Source organism: Contarinia nasturtii, unplaced genomic scaffold (genome assembly GCF_009176525.2).
Source record: "Contarinia nasturtii isolate CC-2019 unplaced genomic scaffold, AAFC_CNas_1.1 Cnas_scaffold_1699, whole genome shotgun sequence".
Classification (NCBI taxonomy): domain Eukaryota; kingdom Metazoa; phylum Arthropoda; class Insecta; order Diptera; family Cecidomyiidae; genus Contarinia; species Contarinia nasturtii.
In genome coordinates this window covers 3,714,239-3,736,440 of record NW_022199032.1, presented here as the reverse complement: position 1 = coordinate 3,736,440, position 22,202 = coordinate 3,714,239, and the positions used below count along the sequence as shown (strand labels likewise).

Genomic DNA, 22,202 nt, shown 5'->3' with positions numbered 1-22,202 from the left:
GGTAGCTTATTTCTTTCAAGCAAATGGGATTTTTTCTTTTCAAATTCATTTCGATATTTTATTTAGCTTTTGTTTAATATAAATTACACCACATTTTTTTGGTGAATTTTAAAAATGTATTTTTCTTAACTTTTGCTCTTTATAATCGACGAGAATGAAAAATGTTTGTCATGTTTGAACTCAGCAATAATTTTTGTTTTATTTGAAATTGTTTGCAATATTATGCAATTTTTTCGAAATTATTGTCGATGAAAATGATTTTTAACGTGTTAAAAAAAATTCATTCAGTCTGGATGAATTTTCATTTGAATACATTTTCATTAATTACAAAACTCACAACGAGATCGAAGTATTGTCACCTTCAAATTTGTCTGACAGAAAGTCAAGCTTCAACTTTAGACATAATGCACACAAAGAAATGCTAGCCGTTAATGAATATAATCTCAAAGACATTTTGATTCATTTTATTGGAATAACAATTTAATTATAAACATTTAGAAATCTCTCTGCAATAAGACCCCTTTATAATCGACTCAATTAAGGTCCCTAAGACCTTAATTTAAGGATTCACAATTCCCATATGAAATGGTGATGGTGAAAGCCTCTTCTTCATAATGAACTGTACTACCAAAAATCCAATCAACACCGATGAAATGTTCATGTCTCATTTAAGTTACGAAAATGCATTTTTTTTTTCAAGTATGTTTATTGTTGAAAAAGATTGAAAACTTAAAAACCATTTTGGCAGATTATACCATAAATTATTATTGATACGTTATTATTGATTAAAAAACATACTTTTTTTTCTTCCAATCGTCATAAGAATTTTCTACGACTTTGCAAATATTTTTCTATCCTTTTTACGTATATTTCTATCATGATTTCTATGCTGAAACTAATATTTTTTAGAAGGCTATTAAAAGGAGAAAAAGAATGAAATGAAAATATGTTTGTAATTTTTATTGTGTTTGCCACTGCAAAAGCCGTTTTCGTTCACTTTATTCCGTTTGCAAAATAACATTTGATTAATAAAATTTACAAATCATAGCGCCTGTCAAAGTTATTAATTTTGTTGTTGTTTGTTTATAGGAAAATTGTAATTAACTTGTGTATACCTACCAAAAAAACGATTTTTGTATATTTTGGAGAACGAAAGCGAGATAAAAGTAGCGCAAATGAAATATTTTACGGAGCATTTAACTTGTTTTTCTTAGATTCAAAAATAAAAATAAAAATTAATAATTAATCGAATCATTTTTGCTTGATTAATATTAATTGTGGAGAGTTCAATATTGCGTTACTTCAATACCGTATAAATTGACAGTAACGCATTTGTATGAGCTCCGCTGCTACACGCTAAAAACTTATAAAACTTAGTATCCTCTGTCATCATAGTCATCATCGTCATTATGTCCGTACTGGCCATTGTTTTCCTAAACAAAAAAATCAAAAATTTATTATCAAAAATGTCGTTCACGCTTTTCGGGACAAAAGAAATGAAAAAAAAAAGACAAACCTGCGGTCGATATTTCTGTTCTTCGCCATCTTCATACTTGACTTCGGCTCCGTATGAACTGTAGATACGTGAATTATAGTCAGGATAATCTAAAGAGACAGAAAAAAAACATTTGTCGTAAATCATTTTGTGATTCGTTTGAATTTTATAATATATGCTATGAATTGGTGATGCTGTACGAGATGTATACTGCCAATAAGTTTATGCTTGTTAACTTGAGGCCCTGTAATCTCAAACGCATTTATTTTGAAACAAAATGTTTACGTTTACATAATAATTTAGCAAATTTAACAAAGCAACAAACTCAATTTCGATCAGATTGCCTTGATAGTGTTTGCCAGTTAAATGTAATGTTGAATTTAAAATAAATAAATGATCGTACCATCATCAACTGGTTCTTCTTTGATTTTAATTTCACCATATTCTGGTTTTCGTTCTTTACGCTCTTTATCGCGTTTGTCACGTGATTTATCACGTTTATCTCGCTTTCTTTCTCGGGATCTCGATCGCTTACTACGTTTACGTTCCTTTTCTCTTTCACGATCACGACGTGAGTCTCTTCTCTCGTATTCAATTTCCCTGCGAAAATTCAATGATAATGTAAATGATTACCGTAATGTGATGTGCGCATGACTTACTCTGATCGTCGTCGTTTCCGTTCTTTGCGATCTCGACTTCTACTTCTAACACGGTCACGAACTTTCGGAGACCGTGATCGACGATCACGTCGTTCTCTGTCTCGAAAGTCGCGTCTATAATCATCACGCTCTCTTTCCATGCGATATCTTTCTCGTTCTCTGTCATTGTCTTCTCGTCCAGAATGTTTAATATTTACATCAGGACCGCCACGTCTTGTTCCACCCAAACCACCACCTATTTAGTGAAAATTAAATAAAAAATTTGATTAGTATAATTCAGTCCATTTTTGTTCGAATAGAGAAAAAAATGGAAAAGTGATTCTTACCTAAACGACGAGGAAGCCATCCTTTGACCGTTCTTGAGCGCTCAACGTCGACCAATACTCTCTTACCATCAATTTTCTTACCATCAGCATGTTTGTACGCAGCTAAAATGTTATTTGCAAAAAGAAATGGTATTGACCTTAAAAAATTATGTTGTTTTCAATGTGATTAGCTCATGCTAATTCCGTAATGTGTATTAATTGTTTGTTTGTTTTGTTTTGTTTTTTTTTTCGGTTCTTTTTGTGTTATATTTGGTTTTGCGTAATTTATTTGGATTGATTGACACAGACACCTATGAGACACTTTCCATCATTGAAGTAGATTTACACACTCGAAACAAAAAAAAATGAAGGTAGAATAAGAAATCGTCAAACATTTGATTGAAACCTAATCCAGAAAGCATTTTGTTTCCATGATGCACTTTGAAAAAAAACAGTCTTTCCTCTATTCTCTGTACCTTTTGCTTTGTAAATTATTCATTTATTTATTTTGTTCGTTTGTTTGTTTTAATTGGTTTTTATATCGACATTACCGTATGTACTGGAAATTAAAAACTTTCATTTGATAATGTAAATTCAAATATGAAAACATGTATGTTTTTGCGAATGTGATTATAATCATTATACCTACCGGTCCCTGATTTCAATGTTTTATTTAATCAATTGACCAATATAATATATATATTAATTCGCATTGTGATCTATTTTATCTTACTGTTTTTTTTTTGGTGGGTTTGTCGTTTTTACTTACGGAATGAGCATACTCGTTTTTAATTCGAAAAAGAGAAAAAAATACACATGTATGAGGGTTTTTTTGTTGTTTTTTTTTGGCGTATTGGTTGAGCAGAATATATTTGCTACATGGTTTTGGGTGGCATTGAATGTTTTATTTCGTGCAAAATATCGAATTCGATTTTGTGTCGCAATTTTATTGATAAATCTATATTGAGAAATTTGTCCCGTTTTATTTTCGTTTTGCATTGACTGGATAGAAATACCTTTACCTGGAGCGCTCAATACTTACGTATATGCGCTACATTTTATTTTATTCAATCAGTTTATTTATTAGAATTATTTATTTGGGTAGAGCATTGAAAAATTAAAAAAAAAATTATGAAATAAAACCTTTTTTTTCTGTTGAGTGTATATGTGAAAACTAGAAGTATGCGCCACATTTTCAGGTGACCGTGCATTTCAATTGTTGACATTAAATTAAATTGAAAATTTTTGCAAGAAGGAAATACAAATTAAGTAGAAAAAAATATTTTTTTACTGCAAATGTCCAGAATGTAAATCAGACTATTTGTTTGTTGTTGCGGCTGTACATGGAATGTAAACGAAACATTTAATTGAAAATTGCAAATGTGATGATGCCATAAATGCGTAAGAATAAAAATAAGATCATAGTTTACCCAGAGAAATCGGAATTCAAATGAATAAAAAAACAATGGATGACATTGAAAAAAATGGTTTTGTAAAAGAATAAATTGGTGCACATGGTCAACCTGAGCAATTGGCGCACATCTAGTTTTATCTAAAAACAATTTACCAAAAATACTGTTACCAATTGATATTCCAGGCCACCAATCGAGCATTCGATTTGCATTTTCGATGATCTATTTATGTCAACAACAATAACAACAACACAAAACGGTATTTATTTTTTTTTTACTTGGAAAATGTGTAATCTAATGTGGGGAATAAAATACTCGACGTATTCGTGTTTGTTTTTTGATTTTTTTTTGTTTATGTCTCAATCTTACCAAACCCATACAAACCTATTCTATAAGTATTTGTTTTTCCAATGATTCGGAATGTTTTTTTTCTCATTTTTTTCTTTTCTTTTAAATATTGAATTTTGTTATGCGTGTGATTTTATTTGTGATGTGAAATAACACGATTTAAATTTTAAGTGTCTGTCATCTGCGACTTTATATTTATGTCAAATGAAACGAATAAACGGGCCACTTGTTCACTGTTTTAAGTTCGTACGTGTTCATTTTAAAATGGAATTTCTTCGGTGCTTGAGGAAATTGACTCGACGGATTAACTCTCATTTTTTGTCTCTTATGCGCGAATGTTTTCATTGTATAATAGTTGGTTGATTGCACCTCACAGAAGGAGTTTGAATCAAAAATTGATTTGTCATTGAAACTGTTCAGTTCATTTATGAAATTACAGCAATGATGTATGGTTTTCTTTTTTTGTTTTTTGTTCAAATATTTTGCGTGTATCACTTGCAAATGAATTAATCGGCAAATTATTTTACGCGTATTTGTCGATTTAAGGGAAGAAAATATCAAATTTTTGATTACTTACAATGCATATCACGTTCATGTTCGTACTCGATAAAAGCATAGCCACGAGGCTTTCCTGTGTCAACATTGTGAACTAGGACAATTTTTTTAATTGCCCCATACACTTCAAACTCACGACGCAGTTTCGATTCCGAGGTATCGTAGTTCTGTAACGGTAAAAAGATGCTTGATCAGAATTGGCAAAAAGAAACAAATTGAATGAAAATTCGTTTGCAAAATACATACGATACGAGCGATGAATAATGTTTTGAAGGGATCTTCTGTGGCATCTTGAAGTTGATTTGGATCCCAAATGGCGATCTCACGCTCTAATTTATAAGCAACTTGTTCAGCCTTTTCTTTTCGACGTCGCTCTAAACGTTCCTCACGTGTTTCAACACGGGTTGGTGGCGGAGTTTCACTAGGATCCTATGATGGAAAAAAACAACAACAAAATATACATTTGATTAAAAAAAAAGTCAATTACGATAGATGGCACATGTTCAAATGATACAAACCTCAAAATTCGACAAAAACTGTCCAACGCCTAAATAACCTTTTGTTTTCTTTTCATGTGGCAATTTATCGGGTGGTGGTAGAAATGGTAATGGATCGCGTGGAGCAAATAGTGCCAATAAATTTGGTGGCAAATATTGTGTCATTTCTGAATAAACCTTTCGTCGTCTTTATTTCAAAACTATTCGCAGTATGCGTATGAAAAACAATTTCAAATGACACAAGATCTGAATGTTTCTTTTCTTGTGCTAATGTTTATGTCGATGTATCAAACAACGCAATTCACTAATATTTTATAATTTTCACTTTAAAAGTGCACTTTTTCGTTGATATTGCATAAAATGACAGATTTTTCACTCTTTTTTTTTTTCTTTGTAACTTTTGAGAACGAGTTGGTTAATTTCCAAATTTACTTTTTTACCGATACATTTTTACAATGTATCGTTCGCAATGAATATCTGCTGTGAAGTGTCTTCGTTGGTCGTCGGACAGAATGTATAAGCCTGAATATAAGTTATTACCCTAATTACGCCATTGTTCAAAATGGATGCATTCAATTCACCACGATTGTACGAATTCGCTCTGGTACTGATATTAGACGAGATATTCGAAAATTTAATCTTTTGAATATATTTTAGTTTTTTGAAATGGTTGAAATATTTATTTTGCTTTTCTTCAATTAATCCACATTTTTTTTAGATATAAAAAGCTTATCTATTCAAATCTATATTTTTCAGAAATGTGTTTTGGTACTGACAATAAGAATACGTATTCTTATTCGCTGTCAAATCACTTGAAAACTTGAAAATGTCCACAGATGTCGCTGTCAATCGAAAGCATATTGGTGCAATTTCTTCTCACTGGCTATCATGAGCCAATCACATAATGAGTCAATCACATGAAATACGTCTGAAACGACTTGAATGTGGGCCGATTGAAAAACGGTTGATTTTTTTTTTGATTTAGCGTTTGACCAAACCTTTGTAATTTTTAATGACGATAAGTTGATGTTTCAACGCTTAATTTTCTCTCTATCTGAAAAGCCATTGAATTGTGATTGCTGGCAAGAATTTTATTTATATTTAAGGGCCAAAAAAATAAAAGACAAAAAAAATTCATTTAGATTTTCACATTTATTTGTTAGTATGGTATAATAGTCATAGTTAAAAATGCATCCATTTCTAAGAACTGAGCACTTGTACGCATAAAATATGTTTTTTAATGTTATTGCTACTAAAAACTACAGATGAATAATAGATAGATATAGATTTAGCTATTGAGTAATGGATTTTAATTAATTAACTGTATATTTATTTTAAATACTTCAATAGGATTGAATGGTCGGTTGTGGATGGATGTTCATTTAAATTGCCATTTTGTTCGACTTTGCTAACATTATCGTTTAAAATATCTTCAGCACTTTTTGATATTGGTTTACTTTCAAAAAATTCGGTACCAGCACCCGGATCAGATTTTCCAAATGGATACACCTTTCGTGTATCATAACCACCGGAATACGTTTCCGATCCACGTCTTGGAAGATTTAATAAATCATTATTATGCTTCAGAAACCAAGCATCAACCTCAACAATGCTACTGCGTTTTTCGCCAGCACCATTCATTTGTGATAGCATTTTATTTTCCGCTTTTAAATCAATCGATTCATTGGCAGGAACTTCTTTTACCGTTATATCACTGTCCGTGTTCTCATCATCGCTGTTGTCGGCATTTTCCGATTTATCACAATTTTTATTGGGATCTATTAATGTGATATCGTTTAAATTTTTCTGAAATTCGTTCAATATTTTATTATTATTTTTATAAATATCGTCTAACACGTCACTCACAGCATTGTTTCCATCAGAATGCGTTGGAATTTTATTCATCGAGTCTTGTGCGGATGCCACTAGAGTTTCACTCATATTTTCATTTCCATTCACTTCTGTCTCTGTTCCATTACATTCCTCTGAACTCTTTCGTTCAATACTTAGGAAATCTTCGGTGTCCCGTTTAATTTTTTCATCGATTTTTTTAAGTATTGGATGATCTTCATTTGTGGCATTATTTGTATTTTCTTTAGTCGTTGTTTCGCCATTTAAAACATTCCCGTTTGAAATTGCTTTGACAGATTTGTGTTCCATTTCAACAATTTTGGGTGGCGCTGTTTCGATGGATTTCACTTCACATTCATTTTCTAAAATTGGACGTGAAACAGTCGACTCTTTACGATGTGCAGATATTTTTCGCGTTGTTAATTTTGAATTGGGCGTACAATTAAGTGAACCATCATCGCCTGATTCGTTCATATCGAATGGATCTTGAAATCCATATACACGATCGGCGATTTGACTTAGAAGTTCCTTCGTGAAAAATGACTGTTGACTTGTGTATCGTTTTAAAATCGATTCCAATCGTTCATCATTAAAATTGGGATTGTTATTATTATTATTGTTGTTTTGCATGGACTTGATGCGCATCAAATCAAGTGTATCGTTGCTTTTCGACGACACCATTTTTTTGGGCATTAAATTTTCTTGTGACAAATGCCGTACTCTTGGAATTGCTTTGGGAATCTTCGCATCATTATTTTCGATGATCGCCTTGGTCGCTGGTGCTTCGACAGGTGTGTTGGACGTAGTTAAATTGGCTGTAATCGCTTTGTTTGATTTTTCATACACACTCAAATCACGTTTCGGTTTTTCAGGTGAATTTGTAACTTGCATTATAATATACTTTTCAATATCTTCATCTTTCATTGGTGCTATTATTGCGTTTGTGTTATTTTCCTTGGCTGCACCATGATTATGTTCGATGTGTTTGTGAATATGATGATCATCATCATCGCAAATATGTTTAGTTGGCCGTTTTCGTGGTACGATTAAAGGTTCATCAACTGGTGTCATTCCGTTGTAATACTCTTCGTTATCGTCGACATTCGACGTCGGTTGAATTTTATTTGCATTATTGTCGGTGATCGTTTTTGTTTCCATGACACTTTCTTGATTATTATTGTTGACTGGTTCAAATTGGCTATTTCTCTTTTTCAAATACGATCGTCTGGGCGGCGATTTTGGTTCATCATTGTTCATTGGTTTATATGAATTATTGCCCTCCAACATTGCCATTAAAAATTCGGCTTTTTTATCAAGACTACTTTTCTTATTATCGCCAATAATTTGCTTCGATTCAATATGATCGCCAATTATAAATGGTTTCGGGCTTGTAATTGTAATATCGCTTGCATCCGTTTTATCTTGTTGTGACTTTGTTTCGTTGTTCGATACATTTGAATCAATAAATTCATCGAGTTTATCTTTGCTTTCAATTGTTTTATCATGTGAAATTGGTGTAATTAACGTGCTTATGGTGTGGTATGTAAATGAAATGCTTGTTGGTTCGGGTTCGGGTGTTATTGGATCATCGGACAGACAATCGGACAGATTTTCACCGAAAAATTTGTCCGATTTTCTATTGCCAACGCGTGAAATTTTCCGTTGAAGCGTTGGACGTGGTGTTGGAATCGTTGTTTGTTGTACCATCGATCTTTCCATTAATGAAAGTGTTCGTGTAACTGGTATTCGTATCGTTGATATTGTTAAACTATCGGTTGGTTTGATTTCATTTAAATTAAAATCCGATATTGATTTGCTTTTACGTTTTTGCTGCAACATTTCTTGTTCGCGTTCGCTCAATGGATGGTCATCTTTTAAAATGCTGTCACACGATGAGCGTCGTGATACATTATTTCCGAATAGCTCCTTAAAGCCGCACGGTTGACGATCAATTACCGATGAGCGCTTACGGCGCGGCGGTGCTACAGGTGTTTCACCCAAATTTGAATCATCGGACATTTTACCATTTGGCACAGTCAGCGTGACTTTACGCCAACCGTCGTTTAATGATTGCGGCTGTGATCTTGTCGGCGGACCTGTTTCCAAGCTATTCAGAGGATGAGATAAACAAAAAAAAAACAAACACAAAATCATTAGATAAATTACAAAAATGAATATGATATTTAACAAACACACGCACACATACACACACTCGCAACGACAAAAAAACTAATGCTTACACGTGCTTTTGCCAGTAATTTGACTTCACTTCATTTGCCGGACAAATCTAAACGGAAAATGAGCGAAAAAGTTTGTTTATTAATTATAACATTGGAAGAAAATTGCGCCGTAATAATTGATTGTCGCATACCTGTGCACATCTTCCGATTATTCGATCGATTGGACTTTTACTATTATCAGCTCGTGCAATTCGTTCTCTACACAAATTATTTCCCATGACTATCTGAAAACTATAACGAAAAACAGAATTGAATTAAAATAAAATCAACGTTGATATTGACCAAGTAAACTGAATTTTCGTTTAACTAACATAGAATGTGTGTGTGTGTTTGCAAAATGCTGATGTTTAAACTGGACAGATGCTTATATTTCGTTTTAGTAGAATGATTTTTATTGAGACTCACAAATTAGAAGAATTTGCGAAAACACTTGCACACACTAACAGACCATTTATACAGTATATTTCACGGTTTACAGAGAACAAACAATGGCACATGCTAAATAGAATTCATTTTTATCATTTTTTTTTGTTTGTTTTCATATTTCGTTTAGCATTTAAGTAGCAAAATTAAGTAGTTTTTTTGAATGAATTATAGTTTTTTTGTTATCGTTGATTGTCGACATCGTTGTGATCTATTGTTGCTGGTAATTAAGTTCTAATCAACTTCCAAGTCATTTTACAGAATTAAATACACGCACAAGCATATCGTCTCTTATTGTAAAATTCTCGAATATTATTAGACAATTTTCGACAGTTGTGTGTGACCTTGAAAATTAGCGAGCAAAAAAAATGGCATCAAACAAATGTCTAGTTAATTTATTAACAACGTATTTTTACCATTTCATTTTGTTATGAGAAATTTTTCACTTTAATCGGCGTATATCTTATTTTCGTTTGTAGTTCAAATACGAAAACTATGAACAACTTCACACGAATTTGAATTCATCAAAGCTATTTATTAGATTCATTAAATCACCGCAGATAATACATACGGTTGCGGAAAAATAGATAGAGAGAGAGAAATCGCAAAAACTAAATTATCCGTGTCAGACAATGATTTTCGAAGTAAAATGTAACCAGAAATTGTTACTTTGATTGTTATTTTGTGCTATTGCGTTTCATCCATCAAAATACGTTTAGTGTCGAATGACTTGAGAATCAACTGTTTTCCTCTCTGTTCCTCTCTCGTTTTTTGTTTTGTTTATCAAAATGTGATGATCAGTTGAATATGGAGAACAATAGCTGATCAGAAAGCGTATAACAAACAGTAGAAGAGTATCATCTTCAATGGAAAATGAACGAGTAGTAGTATGATGATGCATGCCGATAGAATGATGTCACTTTTTTTGTGTGCACGGAATCAAGCTATTTATTATTCGGCGAAAATCAGGCAGAGGCGTTGGTAAATAACGATAAAACAATCAAATACCATAAATGGTTTGGCTTTTTTTTAGAACGGCGCTGAAAGTGAAAAATATCTGAAACGTTTGTTTGTTCATCGAAAAAAAAAATTGTAAATTGAATGCATCAAACGCTTCTTAATTAAGTGGAACCGGTAACACTGTATTGTATTTACTTTCAATCGTGCGTTCATCTGTTTTGATAATTTAATGACAAAAGTCGAAACGATGGCAAAAAAAAATTATTATCTCAAATGACATACGCTGTAAATGTGAAATCGATTTGTAAGCTAAACATAAGAATAAAAAAAACTAAACCAAACGGATGAATTCCTCCACACAAGACTTGATGATTCAAATGAGTCGCATTGTTATTTATTCATAATTCTTCTCCGGAAATTTAGACTTTTTTTTCTTCGTTCAGTATAGTAATTTATGCATCATAAAATGACGGTTTCTAACTACCACATGTTTGCAGTAACGAGCTTACGCGCAAAATAGATTTCCTGATCATCTGACGCGATGATGCGATCTCTTCTTTCAGCTCTTTCCTTATTTATTTCGTTTTTTGCTTGATGCGAAGTTGTAAACTTTGGATTGATCGTGAATTATGGAATGACGCTTTTGTTTTGTTTTTAGACATTTCCTTTCCGTCTTTATTACTCTTTCTTTTCCACTAAAAATTGAATCGAGAATATCCATTGATTTGATGCAAAAAAACAGGAGCCAGTTTTATATATGAACCATATGGTTTAAATATAGAATCGATCCCTATTCGATTTCTTCTGAAATCTTTCCATATAGGAAAAAAAAAGTAAGTAAATTACTTGACTACATATCGGTCGTTCAACCAGTGTGTCTAACTTTGGAGAAAATACTCGTAAATAATAAAAATTTCTGGCGTCACAGCTCATTGGTGAACTTCATGAGTCGATGTTTATGTATTTGTCTGGCTTCTTGGTCGTGGTGATTTCTGATAAAAATTACTCCAAATGTAAACGGAATGAAAACGCATTTTAAAATAATTTTTTATTTTGTATAATATCTATTCGTGAGCTTGTGATAAGTGAATAATTGTAGCTGCTGCAGCGCACACATCACTCAACCTGTCACACAACATCGACCCAAATATCTTGTTTGTACTCTTTTTCCCACACGAACACATTAAGTAATTAAGACTAATAAAAGCACAATAACAACAATAATAGATACTCATACACACATTGTCAAAAGAGATAAAGTTGCTATTTACAATCTTTGGATACACTTCAACTTATTGAAAAGATTGATTCCATTAGTTGCTTGGAAAAACCAATCTGATGATTACGTTGCAAGTCACAATCTAGTATAGCTAACAAAAATCAATTATAGTATATGCCACATTGACGGCCTCAACAAATACCAAAAAAATAAAAACAAAACGCTCTTATCGAACCATTTTTATTTATTCTTTTCTTTATTTTTCGGTTCTTCTCCGTACGCACAATACAAAGGTTGTACAAAAAACAAAACAAATTAGAGTCTAGTGTCGATCGTTGATTTTTGGACAAAATCCGGGGATACCATTGGCAATATCATCATCGCAAATTTTTAATTTCAAAATGTCATTTTTGGTGAACCATTCGAATTCGTGTGGCCAAACGTGTTCCTCAATCGATCGCACCATTTTTGAATCAAAGCAAATGTCAATCGATGATGCACCACTCATGCCCGATCGTATTTTAAATAAATGCACAAAATCAATTGAAAACTGTTCGAATGAATCTTCGGACGACCAGTCAACAAATGAATTTTCAAATAAATACAATAATTTTAAATGGTTACAATTTTCAACAAATGCCATTACATCCGGAAAATAAATGTCCAAACATTGTACCAAATATAATTCTTCCAAATGTAACAGACGTTGTGATAATAATGCGGAAAATTCATCGAATACACGCAATGACGAAATCAATTTAAGCACTTTTAAATTGGTAAATTTCATAAACGCTTGACATACACCCTCGTCCAAACACAAATCCGATATGCCAATGCAGTCAAGACGATTGCTTATCGCCAATTCATTTATAAACGATGTAACCGGTATTTCATCCGTGTTGAATTCGAGCCGTTTTAAATTGGATAACTGATGTAAACACCTCAAATCGGAAACGAATGCCGTTGAAAATGTTTCAAGTTCAATGCACAGTTCTTCAAGATCCTTGGCCGATTGAATGATTGTTGGCAATACTTCCGTTGGAGTGGGAGCATATCGATTGATATAATGAAATAATTTTAAATTACGTAAATTTTCAAAAAACACCAACAACACTTCGGGCACCAGATCGGTTTGATTCTCATTGTGAATGATTAAACGTTCAAGATTTCGATGTTGATTTTGTAGCAAATAATTTCGATCAAATGTCAAAAAGAATGCACAATTTCGTTGAATAATCGTTTCAATGTTTGGACAATGGTTCATAAATTGATCGGCATCACCATAACATTTATTCAATTCAATGGTTTTCAAATTGTTCAGCACACGTGTTAAATTCGATGAGGCAAGACCTGATATGAAAACACTTTCCAAGCATAATGTATCCAATTTATCACTGCAATATTTGGCGATCAAGTGGCTGATGTATGTATCACGATCACAGCAACCATCTTCATTAAAATCATTTAAATCACTGTACCGTCGCGGAGAAATGATTTTCAATTTTTTTATCAATTGACCGCAATGACTTAATACCATTTTCAATTTGGAACCATCCAGATTTTTCAATCGTACCTCTTTCGCTTTGTTCAAATAGAGCGATTGAAAGTAAAATTCAACAAGATTCCATAGACGTTGATTGGTTTGCTTAATTGCGCACAAATCTTCGGTTGATAAATAGTTAAAGAGTTCGAGAAAACAGTCATCATTCAAAGCCAACAATTCCACGCTGCTGGTGTACTTCATTTTTTTTTGCTTTTTTCTTTTGATTGGTTGTCGAATAAAAAAAAAATTGTAAAAAACTTCCGTGAAATGTTACTTTTTTGAGATTGAATATTCTACTGAAAAGTCACTTTCGACCGCACAAGACATTTACGTTTTACTTTTACGTAAAACTTAAAAATAGAATGCTATTTTGCTGGTATTTTCGGTTTTTGTTTGTGCGCAATACTGTTCAATGTGTATAACATAAAACTAAGCGAAGCCGACCAACGAATCAGTCAGTTGATCACATAGTCAAGCCGTTATAGTGGAAAATCTGTGTGAAAATGTGCCAAGACACACAGGAAAAAAAACAAAAACCGAAATTAACAACAAAATTCTATAAGAAAAAGAACATATATTTCCATTTGACGTTCGTTTAGCACTTGTGTGCAAGATACACTTTTTTTTAAAACAAGAAGATGCTTCGTCTTTCTTTTGCTAAAAAAATTGTTTATTTTGGTTGTCTGTGCGCATGAATAATTCATTTGTTATGTGTATTTGTTGTCATTTGTATTTTCGTCGGTGGCATTGTTTTGACGTTATTTAAAATCATAAAAATGGCCATTGTCAGTGGCCCATTGACACATGAATGTGAAGCTCATTAGTGTCACTTTATAATTATTGGAGCTCCCTCTCCAAAAAGCACTCACCGAAATTGATTCAATTAATTTCATTTTTTTTTTTGTGACAAACATTTATCGCGTGGTGTATCGGTTTCATTTCGATTGTATGATAAAGCTTTTTGAAGAAAAAAAATCGGTCAGTCAGCCGAATAAACACATGCTGAATGCTGCTAAAGTATATCATAACAAAATCTAAATGATCCCAATTAATGTGATTGTTTGACCTCAAAATTGTAATAAATGTAAGAAAACGACAATGTGTATGGTTATGGATTTTTTTTTACACTCTGGTGAATTTATACATGAACATAAGCGATTCCAGTGACGAACGACTGGCATACTCCATATAGACACACAAAAATTCATTATCAAACTTGTTTGTTCACATCATGTGATTCACAAAGCCGAATATCGATATAAATATCGTATTTAATGGTCGCTTGATTGTCTAACACGTGTTAGTTTTATTTTTTGTTTTTGGTGTTTATGTTTATATGTTCGGAGCTTTGGTTGACCACTGGAAGCCGTAACCATCCAGGAAACTAATTATTTATTCGTGCGGTGGTTGCCATTAAGTGCAATGGGCGCAATGAAAAACATGTTGCGATGACATCGAAATTTGGTGGAACCAACCATGTAAATTCAAAGAGCAAGCAAACGCAAGCAGTGTTGCCATTCAAATGTTATTGAATGGTGCGCAAATCAACACTGAACTTCTGAGTTTGTTCTGACATTTTTTTTAAATTTACTTTTAATGGATATTCCTTTGCCGATATGTTCTCCTTTTTTTTTTGGTCTGAGTCAGTGTAAGGTTTCGTTCATCGTTTTTGAGCACGCAACAAACGCTCTCGTTTCTTATTTTTAACGATTATTTCATGAACTTGACTGGCTGCTTGGACATGTGTATGTTTATTTCTTTCATAGCTCGTTGCTCTCTTTTTCGCCACAGCTTTGTTATTAGCTTTTCCATGCGATTGACACTTCTTCTTCTTTTTCGCCTTTTTTGAAACGTTGCAGTTCTATTCCGTATACGGGAAATTTATTGATTTTTTTTCTCTCTCTCTCTCTCTCTCTCTATTTCGTGCCCGTTGGCTTTGTTTTGTGGTTAGCATAAGACCATTTTATTGCTGAAATTTGCCAATAACAAAACACTCGGTCATGCGGTTTTTTAAATGGCCTGACCTAAACACGATCCAGTATTTTGTACTTTTTACAAATTCTTTAACTCCGTAACGTTTTTTTTCTTCCTCTTCGACTGTTGCGGCTGCCCTGCCATTTAATGTGGCCGCTTTTTTCTCTTTCATTTCAATTGCGTATCAATAACTTATGTTTACCGTAGAAATTTAACTGTTTTCGTATCGCAAACCGTAAACAAATGATGGCACATCGCAAATATAACATCAATGTAGAATGATGACAATTAGTGGCACACAGGCACTTGGTAAATATTTTCTACGGCCTCTTATCTCACATCAACGATATATACTAAGTTCATCTAATGTGAAGAGCACACTTGTCGGTTGCCACGTTATAAAATAGTTCTTATTCTTATTTGTCGCATGTGAAATGTATAGAGGCCGATAAATTATCGTTCTACAATTATCACATTGATACATTGGATACAAATCTTCAACAAAATGTGTGCTCTAGATGGGCTGTATGTTAGCTGTTTTGCTGATGTATGCCCGAGGCGGTTAAAATCGCTTCTTTCTCATTTAAAATTTGTTTACATGTTAAATTATCGATGGCCAATTGATTTGCGCAGTAATTCACAATATGATCGTGAAGCAATTCGATAAAAAACTCAGAAAAAGCAGTAAACAACATCCACAACCATTAGGGCAAGTGTAATTTCATGCAATGTGCACATTAGATACTTTTTGCATACGTCTAATGAAAATGTAACTATGGACTGGGCTTTTTTTCAAGTAGATATCGTTTCTGATCACTTAATTCCTTTATCTTGTAAAATACTAAGTGCAATGTGGTCGCCAGAACCGGATGTATCGACTGGGAGCAGCGTGACACAGTAGATGTTGAGCATGAGTTTGATCAGCTTATGATTTTTTTTTATATATATAAGTCGGTGTGCTGAACTGAGCCGTACTCACCAAAATCAACACGTTATTCAATCAGATTCGGTAACGAAGGGTAAAACATTGAATCAGAGCTCGTAATCAATTGCATATATTTCAATGAGTCCCGCCTTAAAGATGCACGTTAATCATTACATTGACTTAATTTATCGAGCCAAATCGACGGTCTAACGGATTTTTGTCGGAAAATGGCAAAGTCACGTCAATTGCAATCGCAAATCATTATAATTATAAATAATGAAAAGTCACTTGGTTTCAACGAACAACAACAAAAAACTGTATGTTTTCTCGGACAAAGAGAGAGATTTTGAATCCTCATAAATAATTGGCGCAAACGCATTGCATCGTCATTGAATTTATAAAGTCTTGTTATTTCTTTTTTGTTTCAAAAATCATAAATAATGTGCTTCAAACAAGATGTTGCTATATTCTAGTACAGTGGCATTGCCATACACTGTTTTTTTGCATCTTTCTTTCGGAATTGCAAAAGCTCAAAGCAAACCAAAAAAAAAAAAATTGGATCAATAAACCAAAAGTAATTTTCTGCCACAATTTGTTTACGTCTTGAGTACAGGTTCTCTTTGTCTCTCCTCTCGCTCTCTCTCTTTCTCTTGCATCAATTTATTCATTCATTTTTAGGAAATAGTATTGAATAATCGAAATAATTCCTGCGGCGGTTAACGTTTAAATTATTCCATTATACCGGTTACCATTATTACATATGCATTACATGTTTCATATAAATATCAACTCTCACCCGTTTAAATATTAATGCGTTGCATGCAAGTGGCTTGTTTTGTGTGTTGTGTTGTGTCTTGTTTTCTTCGTATTTCGGGTATCCGAATGCATTCGGCGAATGCTAGCCATTAACAAGAGCCAAGAATCGTACACAAAATTGCCCATAAAGAAGATTACAAATGTATAACAACAACGAATGAAAAAATGAAAATGAAACGCGAAAAAAAAAATCACAAAATTTAGACAGTTTGCATAAAATAAAGTTTCGTTGTGTCGTTTCATCGCATTGACGAAACGCCAAAACGACAAGTTACTCCATTTAATATATTATAATTTATGCGTTTTACAATCATGAAATTTACAGATGCTCAGTTAGAGTGTGTGATCATATACCAACACGGTGCGCGCGACAAAGGTTGAGGACACGTTTCAAATGGCCCTTGAAAGCATGAAGCTTTTTTTTGCTCGCCTCTTTGTCGATTCTCTTTTTTTTTGTTGAGCGATATAGTTGTTGTAGTTGTTACTTGTTCTGTCTGTTTCTACGCGCACCGTCACTGGTGAAACTGAATAAGGTAGAAAGAGAGAGAATGAGAGAAGTAGAGAATATGTGTGATCTCAATTGAGCTCATTCATTCGATCATACTACACTAGCCCCGTACAAAATGGGAATATCTGATAATTTTAATTTTTGAAGTACAAATGTTAATTGAAATGGCGCGTCATTATCTTTATTATTTACCTTTTGTGACGTAAATAGATTATTCATTTGGTTGACAATTAGTAACTTGAGACGCCAAATTGAGACAAATATATTTCACTCTCTTTCGCACAGAAACGGAAAGAGAGAGAGGGAGAAAGAAAGATGAAGGAAGACTCAAAAAAATACAAAACAAATATGTGAAATAGTTTATAAATTCATCGAATTGAATATTTAACGTGCCATTGTCGTTTGTTAATGTAAATGATCGCAATTTTATTACCTAGTAATTAATTGTATATGTATGTACTTAGGTTAAGCTGTTCAAATAAATACCCTGTACAATGTTTAGAGATTGATTTAAAACGATATCTTTCTCCTTCTTCATGTTTTTGCTTCTCATAAAGTTATTCGCCTTTTCAAGTGGCCACCACTTAAGATAGGAGTCTCTCTCTTTTTTTAAAATAAAACAAATGTAAATTAACCGTGAAAATTGATAACGTATGGATATCCATTGGAAAAGTTCATCAAACACAAGCATCATAATTGATAGTTTTAAAATGGCATATAGTATGAGAATTTAGAAAAAAAATGTCAGTGTTGACGCGAGAAAAAAAAGTCTTGAAATAATGTTCAAGGATATCGCGGATTTATTCTTGAATATATATATATATATATATGCTCGACGCAAGACGTCATCATTATTATTAATAACAAACAAAATCGCGTGTGTGTATAGGTAGGTACATATCCGAAATACATTTCATCGATATTTATGTACGCATAGTAACGCCAGCATTGATTTTTTTCTTCTTCTTGGTTGGTTGCATGGACTTAATAAGCGCGACCACAAAATGTGATTCATCTCTCGGAACTGGAAATAAAGTATCCGAAAGTGGAAACAGCAGTAGCAGTGGCGACGGCTACAATAACAACGAAAATATAAAACTCACCGTTCACGACTTGATATGTGAACATGTGAACATTTTCGTCAGCGAATTACATTTAATTGCCGAATTCAAGTGATCTCTCATTCTTATCGAATGTCGACCGACACATTGTTCAATCTGAATGTTATAAGCCACTTGGCAAAATATTTATTACTATCGATCAATTTTTTTTTTTTTATTGCAGTTCTGTCAAAGAACACCCGAACTGAGAGTACCAAATTCTCTTCAAAGACGGTATTTCAGTCGTTTTGGTTTTGAACGTTGTTCAATATTTGAGGAGACTTGAGAAATGGATGAAAATGAAAATACGCGATAGAAGAAGCTGAAATATCAATTACAAAGGCAAAAAAAAAGCAAGGCAATCATGTGTTTTCATTTTGGCAAATGTGAGTGTGAAACCATCATTTGAACGTATGCTTGCAAATGAGCACGAGATAAGACATGATTTTATGGGTTCATAAAGTGAATCAACAACTTTCCAAACAAACAAACAAAAATTGTTTTCCCTTGTTAAAACCGATTTATTAAAATAAAATTAATCACGGCCAAAAGGCGAATGATTGATTCTGTGAGTCTCGGTCAAAATCGACTTATACGCTGCGGCAGCAACGGGAAAAAGAATTAATACACCGTTGATTGATAGTAAATTGCATTGAAGATAATCCGATAGAAATGAATTCATTGAAAATAAAGACGTGTTTCCTTCGTTCTGCAACCAATGCACAATGCTCAATGCACTCCGCTTAATTGAACTCTAAACGAAGAAAAACTGGAAAACTTTACATCAGCTTGATCGTTATCATCAATGACAACAACAGTAAAGTATCAGATTAACTGTGATTGCCTTGTTTCACATTTGTTTTGTTTTTTTCAAGATTCCGCTCGTTCATCACAGCACGGGCTCAATCGATGATTTTATTTTAATTTCTTCCAATTGCCGGATATCATTTCGATTAATTGATGATTCTTATCCATTCACACGCTCATTTCTCAATCAATTTATTAACTAAATAGAGAATTTATTGAACTCAATTACTACATATGTTTCTTACTTCCCTGGCCACTCGTTTTTTATTTATCAAAAAATGATCATGTGCCACAGTTAAACGCACTACTCATTTGCCTTTGGTGGATTCGTTTTTACTTTAGAATTCTATTTTTAATTAAAAAATGGACAGTTGAAATATTCTTTTATTAGATTAGACGCAAAAAGAACCAAAACAAGTATTCTAAAACGGATGAAAAAGCACTTACGGTAGCTATTTTCATAATACGGAATAAACAAAATAAAAATAAAAACAAATCAACAAAGTTTCGGCTAAATGAACTTTGTGATGGAAGTTTTAAAATAAACACACACTTTAACCAACATTAAACAACACAGCCATTCAAATGCTACCTTTTAATTCTTGATGTTTTGCTATGCGGCAAATTTGTGTTAGAGAAATAAAAAGAAAATAGCACTAAAAAAAATTTGTTTCGGTTTTTCACTGTAATCGATTTTCAAAGTCAATTTTTCCGCAAATAATTGAATAAACACGTTTGTAATTGTATTTACAAAAAAAATTAATTATTTTCGCTTATGTTTCGCTTTCCGTATGCTTTTTTGTTCGCAATTTGCAATTCAGCGATTTTTTCCCGTATTTTTCACTTAATTTCCATACAAATTTGCTCGACGCTTTTTGTTGTCGTTGTTGAGCAAATTTTTTTATCTTTCTTCGTAACAACAGAAATTTGACGATCATACTGTTGATCCTTTAAAATATGATCGTAATTCCCTGAATCGTAATTGATTTAGCAGGACTTAAAATCACGACCATTTTCAACAGTCCATTAATATATTTTTGTCAACAGTTTTCCCATTTTTTTTCGTGTGTGTTAACTTTGGAAAAATGGCTGTTTAATTTCACAAGTTTAATTTTAATATGACACATAAAAAATTCGGTTTTTTTTTTTCACCAAACACATATTCACTAACACCGAATTGCGCACATGAATGCAAAAGCAACAACAGCCAAAGAAGCACCCGGAGATTCTAAATTGTTTTCATTCAAATTATTACAATTATTTTGATGCAAGGAATCGTGCGCTATTATTTTAATTTATATGATTTCCACATATTCTTGTCATTGACAATTCTATTTCGCTGGACACGCTGACAACAATACTGAACAATAAAACTGAATTCTTTTTTTTTTTGCAAAGTTCGAGATGAGTGCAAAATAAGAGAGAAAATCCGATAATGCTGAAAATGAGATCAGAATAAATTGCATGTTTCGCAGCAAAATGATCAACAATAACGACCAAAAAAATTGCTGCAATCTCAATTTTGATTTTTTGTTTGCTCTTGTTGAGGGAGTGCGAAAGAGAGAAAGAAAGCGATGAGAAGATAGAGCTAAAGCTAGAGTGTTTTTTTTTTTTGTTTAAATATTTTTTCCGAGAAATAAAAATTGTGTTTCAATCAAAAATGGAAATAAAATCGTGCGCTTAACATTTAAAATTACAAATTATTGAAATTAAACCGGCAATTCATCTTACTTGCGTTACAATAGCACCATCGAAATAACAATATCGTTTATTTTGTTATTGGTTGTTGTTGTTGTTAAAGTTATCGTTGTTATTAACCGCAAGAGAGAAATAAAAAGAACGACGTTTTTACTCTTCCGCAGAATATCACTGAATGAGCGAGTTTAAGCTGTTTTGTCGACAATACCGCTACATATTCGATTCACAATGACTACGACAACGACGACGATCGATGTGTGAACGCTGAACGAGAGCGCACAGCAACGGCGGTGGCGGCAACGACAACGACGACGACAACCACACTGTACAGACTATGTGTGACACAATATACGATGTTCATCAAATGAATATCACATGTATACTATTTGGCACGTGAGAAAATGATTGAGTACTTGGGCTTGCTACTTTTTTCGCGTGCTCCATTGTATTTGTTGGTACTGTGTGTGTGTGTTTGTGTTTTATGGACTTATGTTTGTTCATGATTTTTTGTTCCCGTCGATGTGGTGTGTTTGCTTACTCGTTATTATTGTTGTTGTGACTTGTGTGCGGTGTGTGTGTTTTCTTTTTGTTTCGTTTGTGTTGTTTCGGTTGAGCTTTTTCAATTTTAATTCATCAGTACACATTTATTTGGCTATTTTTTTATCGTTTTTTTTTTCTTTTTCGGGCACTTTTTTCAATTGCATTTTTTATATTCTGTCCAAAATTTTGCGAACGTTTCGTATAGATTCTGTTTTTGGCTTTTGAATTTCCAATTCAGAAACGATAAATGCCGGTATGCGATTATTTTTTGTGCTCTCTTTCTCTCTCTCTCTCTCTCTCTCTCTCTCTCTCTCTCTCTCTCTCTCT

At 33.0% G+C, this 22,202-nt stretch overlaps 2 protein-coding genes across 5 annotated transcripts; both read right to left on the bottom strand.

The window, feature by feature from the left end:
- Positions 1-939: 939 nt before the first annotated feature.
- On the bottom strand, positions 940-5,780 carry LOC116346891 (U1 small nuclear ribonucleoprotein 70 kDa). The gene is made up of 8 exons (XM_031777163.1): positions 5,293-5,780; positions 5,021-5,203; positions 4,797-4,941; positions 2,481-2,582; positions 2,155-2,389; positions 1,899-2,095; positions 1,517-1,605; positions 940-1,433 (listed from the first exon to the last, which is right to left on the bottom strand). Exons 1-8 carry the CDS (start codon positions 5,434-5,436, stop codon positions 1,374-1,376), a joined length of 1,155 nt encoding a protein of 384 aa, XP_031633023.1. The 5' UTR covers positions 5,437-5,780; the 3' UTR covers positions 940-1,373.
- A 624-nt stretch (positions 5,781-6,404) lies between these two features.
- On the bottom strand, positions 6,405-21,678 carry LOC116346923 (rho GTPase-activating protein gacZ-like). Of its 4 annotated transcripts, XM_031777224.1 has the most exons (5): positions 15,716-15,765; positions 9,494-9,593; positions 9,363-9,409; positions 7,138-9,229; positions 6,405-7,077 (listed from the first exon to the last, which is right to left on the bottom strand). In XM_031777224.1, the coding sequence occupies exons 1-5, from the start codon at positions 15,748-15,750 to the stop codon at positions 6,601-6,603; spliced, it is 2,751 nt and encodes a 916-aa protein (XP_031633084.1). In that variant the 5' UTR covers positions 15,751-15,765; the 3' UTR covers positions 6,405-6,600. The 4 variants fall into 4 exon arrangements, with proteins under 4 accessions (XP_031633084.1, XP_031633081.1, XP_031633080.1 ...); XM_031777221.1 differs by lacking the exon at positions 15,716-15,765 and adding an exon at positions 21,369-21,678 and having other exon boundaries at positions 6,405-9,229; XM_031777220.1 differs by having other exon boundaries at positions 6,405-9,229.
- Positions 21,679-22,202: the final 524 nt, after the last annotated feature.

Coding starts and splice junctions, on each gene's coding strand:
- LOC116346891 (XM_031777163.1), bottom strand. CDS start 5,436: ATGACACAATATTTGCCACCAAATTTATTGGCACTATTTGCTCCACGC. Junction 4,942..5,020: donor CATTATTCATCGCTCGTATC/GTATGTATTTTG, acceptor TTACCGTTACAG/AACTACGATACCTCGGAATC. Junction 1,606..1,898: donor AGAAGAACCAGTTGATGATG/GTACGATCATTT, acceptor CTGTCTCTTTAG/ATTATCCTGACTATAATTCA.
- LOC116346923 (XM_031777220.1), bottom strand. CDS start 15,750: ATGTTATATTTGCGATGTGCCATCATTTGTTTACG. Junction 9,410..9,493: donor TAATCGGAAGATGTGCACAG/GTATGCGACAAT, acceptor TTTTCCGTTTAG/ATTTGTCCGGCAAATGAAGT. Junction 9,230..9,362: donor AATTACTGGCAAAAGCACGT/GTAAGCATTAGT, acceptor TCCTCTGAATAG/CTTGGAAACAGGTCCGCCGA.